The sequence below is a fragment of the Epinephelus fuscoguttatus genome, linkage group LG19 (assembly GCF_011397635.1).
Source record: "Epinephelus fuscoguttatus linkage group LG19, E.fuscoguttatus.final_Chr_v1".
Taxonomy (NCBI): Eukaryota; Metazoa; Chordata; class Actinopteri; order Perciformes; family Serranidae; genus Epinephelus; species Epinephelus fuscoguttatus.
The window spans coordinates 29,988,088-29,998,138 of NC_064770.1; the positions used below are offsets into that span (position 1 = coordinate 29,988,088).

Consider the following 10,051-nt stretch of genomic DNA (forward strand, 5'->3'; position numbering starts at 1 on the left):
TCAACCTATCTATCTATCTATCTATCTATCTATCTATCTATCTATCTATCTATCTATCTACCTACCTACCTATCTACCTATCTATCTACCTACCTATCTACCAACCTGCACCTGCACCTGCACCTGCACCTGCACTGCCATCAACCCACCTACCCACCTGCACCTGCACCCACCTGCCTGCCACCCATCTGCCTGCACCTGCACCTGCACTGCCACCCATCAACCCACCCTGCCTACTGCCATCTATCTGCCCATCTATCTACCTGCACCCACCTGCCTGCCTGCCACTGCCATCAACCTGCACTGCACCTGCACCCATCTATCTGCTGCCTACCCATCTGCCTGCCATCTACCCACTGCCATCTACCAACCTGCACCCACCTGCACCTGCACCTACCCATCAACCCACCTGCACCTGCACTGCCTGTCATCTACCCACTGCCACTGCCACCTGCACTGCCATCAACCTGCACTGCCACCTGCACCCATCTATCTACCCATCTACCCACCCATCTACCCCACCCATCAACCCACTCCACCCTACCTACCATCTACCTATCATCCATCTATCACCCATACCTACCTATCTACTGACCTGTCTTTGAATCTATCATTTGATTCTTGCCACAGAATATGTGCTCGCCTCAAACTGCAAATGTTTTCATATTTGCAGTGATGCATCACACTATCAGAAAATGACACATAACAAGGGATGTGAAGAACAAAGGCAGCACCTGAAAAATAAATCAGTTTCAATACATGTAAATCTATGAACTGCTTCACACCCGTAGTACTTAATGTTTAATCCAGAGAGGTGTTGACTCATATCTACGGCATCTTTTTCCACATTGTCAGGGTTCAACTTCAGTGTTTTTCTTAACAAATAACTTGATTTAATCAGTGTTTCGCAAGCCCTTTGTCTTGACTTGTGCAAATCCTGAAGTTCATTGACAAGAACACGTCATATCATGTCATCACCCAGCAGCTGCAGTCTCAGGAAGATCAGGAAGACAGGAGAGATGGAGGGAACTCCCAGGTGGTGCAAGAACGGGAACAAGCCTTGGTTCTCTTGGACTGTGGAAAAAAACTGGTTATCACAACCTCAGTCAAGATTTTTTTCTGAACTGTTTTATTCCTCTTAATTTAAGGATTACAATATATCATGTGAAACTATACAAATATATTTTTAATGCTGTTAAACTAGTGTTCACATATTTTAACATATTCTAATACTGTTCAATGCCATTCAAAAGCACTGAACCTTGCTCTTGTCATTTTTTTCAATGAACTTTTCCTGCAAAAATGATGTCAAAATATTGTTTCTGTCACAAAAACTGTACATTATCTTCTAATAACAAAAATCAATTAATTTACAACCAAAGAAAGTCACTGCAGATAAAGTATTTTCAAGAACAAAGTTGCACTAAGTAGTTGAAATATAGCCAGCGATGCCTGATGTTCAGTTTAGTGGACAGATGGTTAATTGTAATTTCCTCATCACATAATTTAACAACTGTGTTACTCCTCAGATATTACTTGATGTTACCAGATTTTATTTACTTGCCCGGGTCTCTTGAGCTGCACATTTCTTGCTTTCCGTTTTGAAAGAGTTGTGTTGCACTGACAACACCTGGCCAGTGGGTGGCAGTGTATGGCATGACGCACTAGGGTCTACTGTAGTGACTTAAATGCAACTACAGCATCAAAACCCATATATAAGAAAAATGTCTTTGAAATAGTCCAGTGTATGGATTATATTGATGCTGATTTAAAAAGAATACAGTTGACACGTGACACATTTTATCTTGTGTTGCTAGACTTTTTTGCAGACATGTAGGGAATTGTTAAAGGGCCAGTGTGTAGTATTTGGCATGGTTTATTGTCAATCTGAATCTGAATCTGAATATTCTACCCATTAATATGTTTATATAAGTGTATAATCGCTATAAAATAAAATTCGTTTGGTTTTCATAGCCTTATAATTATGCTTCTATATATATATATATATATATATATCAAGGGCCTTGCTTTAGAGAGATCGCCATCTTGCGCTGCCATGTATGTACGGCAGACCAAGCGGACAATCCAGCCAGCCAGAGAACGCGTTTCGCGTGTATAAATGAACCAACGAAGACAGAGGAAGGAAGAAGGAGGAGGAAACAGCAGAGTGTGTTGGTAGTTCGTCGATAGAGAGTAGTGAAAAGTTTTTTTAGTTATGAAGTTTGCGAATGGACCCCACTTACCACACAACAGGAGAGAATGAACCCGAACCGTCATCTGCGAGGAAAAGAAGACGCATCTTCACTCCTTGTGATGCACTCTCTGCGGCGCTTTTCCTCCTGATGATATATCTCCCCAACGATGGTAGCAGTAGCACCGAATCCCATTCTGTGCATTCAGCCTCTCTTCTCGCCCGCTCAGCATCAAACACATGGAGTTCCTCATCTGTATGCTCCAGCTCAAACAGGTATGGCTCTGGGTCTGTGTCCGCTACAAGAAACTCTTCAAAATCGCGTTCAAAGTCGTCCATTGCAGCTACTATAGTCCGGAGATATTGCTAGGCTAAATAAACAGCTGAGCTCTGTTTACAGGCTACGCTGTCAGTCAGTGTGCGGGCTGGAGATTGGTGGAGCAGAGAGGGGAGGGGGTCCCCACTCAGCATGGTAAACGAGTGTGTGTGTATGAAGTGTGCCTGTTACGCTAGAAGAGTCAGAGTTTGGGATGGAGTCTTTTACCCCCTGGAGTGTTACTGGAGTTTTTGGAGTGCTCAAATAAACTGGCCTTTTTCCCGAACGCTCCTGTGGTTTCCTGCTCGTGAGGGATTCATCACAATATCGTAACATGGTTTAGATTTCTAAATAAATATTCACCTCGTCACTAGATAGACCTACTCCTGAAAAACTTGTGCGCAAGGCTTTTTGTCCCTATGAGGCCGCCGTCATTTACCCGACGGGAGGAGTGAGCAAGTGAGCCCTGCAATCTAGAATTTGACCACTGATGTCACTGTTTTCAACCCATTTTACACACTGGCCCTTTAATATGTCATGGATCTGTAAGGGAGTTTGGCGTAATACTTTCTACCAGGAGCAGGATGGGAAATAATCTCAAGCACGATCTAGTTGTGGCCTTGTAAATGGCAACCCCAGTCTTTGCAGAATCTTTTCAAGGTTTTCTTTTTAAGATGTATGGTAGACATAATTAGCAAACTGAACCTGAGCACAATGTGAGCATGACTGAGATAGTGAAACAGCATTTTAATAGCAGGTATGAATGCAAAGACACATGGATAAGATGTTATTATCCAGATAATCCAGACACAAATCACACATGAATACCAGGCTTGAATGGGGCCTATGCTCTATAAAGATAAACTTGATTTAAATAAAATAACATGACAATGCCTCTCATTGTGAGGAGTTACTTGTTATTTCCTGCTTGCCTGCAGTTTCATACACAGGATTACTGTGGTATCTGGAGGTGTCTGGACAGATTTCTTTGCCACTGTGTTTTTCCACCAGTTTCTAGCTGATACAAGCAGATTGCTGGCTTTTTTATTCGGTTAATCTGAAGTTTCCCCAGCACTGCCCCACACCAAGTCACGTCTTTTGGCATCTCCTCTGAGAGATAAGTGGTGCAAGTGAGTCAGAGTGAGAAGAGGTATTACACAAACCTCTTAAAAGGCAATCTTCTCCAAACCATAAACAAACTGGTGCACTAAAAGAGAGTGCTCGCAGTGTGACTCAGAGAGGTGCACCTCGTGCTGAAGGAGCTGAATAAAAAGCCTTTGTCTTTCATACAGCTGGACAATTTAACTGGTGCTATTACAAGTAGTCTGTTATAGAAGCCCAGAGTAAAATTCTCTCTTTAATGCTCTAATTATAACGGTGATTAAAAAGGAAGCATTTCCAATACAGTCGTCTAAAAGCCCAAATTAAGGATCTGCCCACTGAAAATCAAATCAGTGCAAGTCAGAGTTGTAAAAACAGCTTCAGGGAGAGAGCTAATATGGAAACTACAAACAATCAAATATAGTCATTATTGAATCATCATTTGCTCAGCCCCTCATTGCCCTGCTCTCTCCAAGACAAGAATTAGCTAGTTCAGTGGCTCCCAACTGGTGTAGCCACGGGATCCAGATTGTTCCTTAGTCATTAGTTTTGCAGTGGCGGCTGCTGGTCTTCAAACAGGGGAAGCTCACTTTAAGTTTACATCATAAAATTTGTCATATTGTAGCGAGGCAGTTGGAAATCAGCCACCAGTTGGAAATCACTCAGCTACATAACGTTAGCCACCCCACCATCCCTTCACCTTGTGAAGGGCTTCCCCGGGAGGAAAGCGGGCAGTGGAGACAGACCTTCCATTGGTGACTTTAGCGGCTAAAATTTGGCCAGTGCAAATGCCCCAGCAACAGGTGTCACAGCGCTGGGTCTAACTTAGCTGATCCAGCGAGGAGTTGGAGCTGGGGTTTGTGCTGGCTGGATTCGTATTGCCAAAGCCACTAACTTGGGTTCTGTCTCTAGAGCAGCTGCCAGCTCTCCTCCAAGTGAGATGGTCTGTAGCGGCGGGGAGTGAGGCAGAGGACACACCTTGATTTGAGGCTCTAGCTAACGTTAGCTACATAAACGTGAACATGAAGCTGCAGCCGTGAGACTAAAGCTTCTGTAAGCATTTTGTCTCCATCTCTGAAACACTTCACCAGCATTAACACCTTTTTTATTCCATTTATTGTCAGACTCTTTCTGATAAGTACGTCTTCCTTTTTTAAGTTGCTTTGCAGTGTAGGCAGTTGATGCCAATGCCAATGCTACTTTCTATGCAGGATTCTCTGCCATTAAATCAGGCTTTCACAGAAGAAATGTTCTTTTTTCAGAGCATTTCATTTATTGCTATCGGGTTTTAAAGAGACTCTCAACAAACATAACAACAATCCTTCTAAAATAAGGTGCCTACCATATCTTTAAGGTGCATTAACACTGAAATCCCCCTTTCTGAAGAGAACACAATGCTCTTATTTCCAGCAGTGGAAACTGTCAAATTGAACTCCTACTGTCAGATGGCACCAACTCTCCACATTGTCAGGGGCAAGGGTCAGATCTGATGGAAGCGGCAGCACTGACCTAGAAAACCTTTGAAATATATTCACATAGCCTCTGGGCTTTAAATATGAAGGAAGACAAAACTGATTTCATGATGAATAAATATGTGTGAAGATTGCTCTTTGGGGTCAGTACACAGGGAAAAAAATGGTTAAATCCAAGTTACTAATAAACTATTAAATATATTCAATTGGTATACGTTTGTTCGTAATTCATATGTATTTGCTAAAATAAATATTTCATGACCTTTTCAGGTGTTCTGCCAGAATTAAGTGTAAACTAAGAAAATATTAAACTATTCATAAACCAGGAAAGTAGAGACGATTTACGAAATAAAATCTCCGTGTTTTGGACTGTGAGTCTTTAGATTTCTTTTAACCAGGCGTCTGACGACAGGAAACAAAACCTTTCCCAACAGTCATTCATTCCAGGGCATGTCTGCTCCTGTTCAAGTGAAAACCTGACACCACATGGCACCACATTCTCCTGAGCTTTAGCACTGCAGAGATCCACACTGGATATAAGACAGTTAGCTGCGTGTTTGTGTTTGGTGGTGAGTACAGACAAACTTGTTTTATTTACCTCTTGTACAGTACAGTGGCTCTGCGGTTTGATCTAATGTGATACATGTTGCTTTTAACACAGATCAAAGTGATGAGTTTCTCCTCTGGTGTGAGGACGCAGCATGTTTTTGGCTGGGTCTCCATCATCTGGTTCATGTCAGCAGTCTGCATTATTGGTGAGGCTTTGTTTTGTGCATGAAAAGATGTTTTTTCAGATTTTTTTTTTTCTGATTTAAAAGTTAAAAGATAAGTTGTAAGTCTTGAAGAGAAAAATGCAGACAGGAGACTTCCAGTTGGAACAGTCAAACTGATTTTTCAGTCAGTTTCTTCTGTGTTTTTGCTAAACCTCATATCCTCAATCCCATTTTGGGACTTAAAGGAATAATTTGACATTTTAGGAAACATGGTAACTGGCTCTCTTACTAAATTGGATGAGAAAATCAATAACACATTCACACCTGTGTGGTAAACGTGTTACTACAACTGTGTAACTTTAACTTAGTTGAGCCTAGACTGGAAACAACTTATGGTTCTGCCTGATATTTGATCTAGTTAAAGACTTTTTTATGCACTTAACAGACTGTAACTGCACATTGCCACACCTGTGGCACCAAGTGTTGCATTTATATTTTTGTTCAGAGTAACTTGGTGAATTAAAACGTAGTTCAAACTACGTTGTGAAAAAATGATTAAATTGACAATGTGCATGTGATATGAAATCATAAAATGTAATGCAAAACTAGAATTGCCGCCCCGTGGTTGTATGCCTCCGCGCACCAGACAGGTTTCTCTTGGTGTGAATGCTTCACACCAAATGTCCCCCCGACAGCACAGTTTCAAGGTGGGCACCCAGAATTAGTGTCACCAGTTAAAGATCTGACTGACATCTCCCCTTCTGTTCTTGAGAATTGACATTGAATAATGGCCAGAAAAGTGTTTTATGCAGAACATTATGATGACACAGTTAAGCTGACCTTTGACCTCTTGGATATAGAATGCCATTATTTCATTATTTTATCCTATTAGACATTTGTGTGAACTTTTGTCATAAGTAGCGTATGAATTCTTGAGTTATGGCAAAACATATTTTGTGAGGTCACACTGACCTTGACCTTTGACCTTCAACCACAAAATTCTAGTCATTTCATTGTTGAGTCCAAGTGAATATTTGTGCCAAATTTGAAGAAATGACCTCTAGGTGTTCTTGAGATATGGCGTTCACAGAAATGAGACAGATGACATCATGAAGACTTGACCTTTGACCACCAAAATGTAATCAGTGCATCATTTGAGTCCAAGTGAACGTTTGTGCCAAATTTGAAGTAATTACCGTATTTTCCGCACTATAAGGCGCACCTAAAAGCCTTTAATTTTCTCAAAAACCGACAGTGCGCCTTATAATCCGATGCGCCTTATATATGGATCAATATTGGTTAATTATGGCTACCGTAGTCAGGGGGCGTCGCCGAAGTAACAGCGGTAAAAATGGTAAAGGGGAATTCCAGTCCCACGCCACTTGTGTGTGTAGAAAGACCCCAAAATGGCACCTTTCAAGAGACACGCTTACGACGGAGTTGTCAGAACGTTGGTTTGTATTCTATTAATAAAGTTTGACTGACTGACTTATCTGACTGTTTTGTTGACATTCCCTTTAGCGCAGCTCCATCTACTGGATGCATAACGCAACCCCAGCCACTACAGTAGTTTCTATTCTATGCGCCTTATAATGCGGTGCGCCCTATATATGAAAACAGTTTTAAAATAGGCCATTCATTGAAGGTGCGCCTTATAATCCGATGCGCCTTATAGTGCGGAAAATACGGTACCTCAAGCTGTTCTTGAGATATTGTGTTCATGAGATTGAGAAGGATGCAAGGTCACGGTGACCTTGACCTCTGCCCTCTGACCACCAAAATCTGATCAGTTTATCATTGAGTCCAAGTGGAAATTTGTGCCACATTTGAAGAAATTCGCGTTCACAAGAATGGGACAGACGGATGGACGAACAACCAAAAAACACAATACCTTAGACTACGGCTATCACCAGCACAGAACTATAAAAATAATCTTTCTTATCATAGCCCGCAATTGTTTGTAGTTTGAGTAATCAACTACACAAAAAATAACAAAACAATAATTAAAAGTCTTCTGTAGCTCCTTAGCATGCATAACTCCAAGCCCACCCACTTTTTAGCATTCCAATGAAATTCCAAGGATTTGCTTAAATCAAACACAAACCACATCTTCAAAATATTTTCTAATCTTGATTTTCAACGCTGTTGAGTTTTAGAGGTGCCGGTGGGTGGATTTTGTAACATTTGGACAGAACCAGGCTAGCTGCTATAGCTACATATTAATTGTGGTCAGACATGAGTGGTACCTATCTTCTAATCTAGCCTTTGGTCATAAAACAATGAAGTCTATTTCCCAAAATGTCTCACTAGTCCTTTAAGAGTTTACCAGCAGCCCCAAATCTAAATCACCTGTAAGAGGAATACAAAAAAATTGCTAAGTATTGACATTGAAATAAAAAAAATGATAACACAATGTGACTAAAAGAGATAACTGTTTTTCCTCTCTCTGATGATGCAGTCAGTGAAAGTGTGGAGCTACAGACCATTTCCCAGGTCGCTGCCCAGTGTGGAAACAATGTGACACTGACATGTGATGCCGTCTCGTCACACCAGTTGGATATTAGATCATTTGAATGGCTGGCTAGAGACAAAAGTGTGTGTCAAAATGGACACGGCCAGCCTGACCGCAAGGTTCTGTGTGAGCGTGGTGACCACAGCCTCACTCTGACTCTCCTAAATGTGATGCCAGACGACCAGGGAACATACCTCTGCAAACTGCGCTCCACTTCCGGATCAGGGTCTAAGAACACTGTAGTTACAGTACAAGGTGAGTTATGACTTTTTCTTTATTTACACTTTTCCTCCCTGTCTTCTGTTATCTTTCTAAATGACCTTAATCTTTACAGACTGCCTTGGAAGTTTTGGCTCCTCCATCAATGAGATTCACGCTGAGTGCTGGTTCACAGGAGTTTACCCCGATGGCACCGTCCACTGGTTCCAGGGAGACGTTAACTTAACAGACCTTGCCGTCCCACAGGAAGTGGTGGATAATCAGCGGTACAATGTCAGCAGTACAATAGTTGTGCAGAAAGGAAACCTGAGCCAGCCGTATGAGTGCTCACTGTGGATACCTTCAACAGGGAAATATCTCTCCAGTCAACAGCTACATGTGGTTCAAAAACTGGTCATCGATTCATCGGGAAATATGGTCAAACTGCAGTGGATCTGCATGATTGTGGGAATCACGATGGTGAAATTTATGGCATAAGACACAGGTGGAATTCAGGTGCTGATAGAATAGTTGAAATATGACAGAGATAAAACAGACATGAAGATGACTGTTTAGTAAACCTGCCTGTAGCTCTGGAAGGACAAGAGTTTGTAGCTTTTTTGATGCTCCAAAAAACCTTAATATTTCACTGATAAGTAAATCTTTAACTGGTGGGAAGAAGTCGGCTCATGTATTGTTTGGTTTGCGTAAAAATCTGAAAGCATATTTTCACTCCCATAGCACAGATCTTTGCTTGATATAGTATTTTTTTTCCAAATATCACTCATGTATTACTGGTAGTATCATGCTCATTGTAACCACTGAAAACCTTTACTTCATGCTGATGGCCACAAGGGGGCAGTCTTCCCATGCAAGAAGGTCAGCTTATTCACTGCATGAACACAGCGCTTGCAAATTGTAAATATTGTAAAGCAAACCTGAATCAGTATTCTGAATTTACTGCAAATACACTGACACTGAAGGAGAGGAAATTTGCCTACTAGTTATCACAAAAAAATTGAAAAAATCCTTTAAGCAGATATAATTCATGTGAATGGCCCAGCAGCTACCAGAGGGCCAATAAAAATGAAATTAAAAGGAATAGATTAGGGACACATAAACCAAAATATGATGTGATGTTTTTAATATAGCTAACAGTAAGTGGATACTGATCTGAAACACAGCTTCTGATAACATGCAATGTGTGGTAGATATTGTATATTAAGGATTTTTATTTTTCTAAATCTGCTTCGTTCCATTTGAAATGGGTAAAATGTAATAAACATTTCCTCCAGGTAAGCTTTGTGAGACTATGTCATGTAAAGTTTTCTTTCTTTGCCTGTCCGTCATTATCTCTATTAAGATCTGTACTGTACATGATGTTCCTAAAAGCTATGTTTCCTCTCCTGTGACAGGGTGAACGCCTGCTGTTCCGACCGGATGTGTTTGCTCATCTGTGGTGTGACAGCGGGTCTGAGAGGTTGTTTGGTTATACTGGTTTAGATTTCTGTAAACTCCTCACTGCGCTTGGCTGCAAACATATTTGCT

The 10,051-nt window shown here is 41.3% G+C and overlaps 1 protein-coding gene across 1 annotated transcript; it reads left to right on the forward strand.

Annotated features, from left to right (window-relative positions):
* Positions 1 to 5,516: 5,516 nt before the first annotated feature.
* LOC125879262 (uncharacterized) lies at positions 5,517 to 9,802 on the forward strand. Its single transcript, XM_049561015.1, has 4 exons — positions 5,517 to 5,649; positions 5,742 to 5,835; positions 8,252 to 8,560; positions 8,640 to 9,802. Exons 2-4 carry the CDS (start codon positions 5,751 to 5,753, stop codon positions 8,999 to 9,001), a joined length of 756 nt encoding a protein of 251 aa, XP_049416972.1. The 5' UTR covers positions 5,517 to 5,649; positions 5,742 to 5,750; the 3' UTR covers positions 9,002 to 9,802.
* The last annotated feature ends 249 nt before the right edge of the window (positions 9,803 to 10,051 follow it).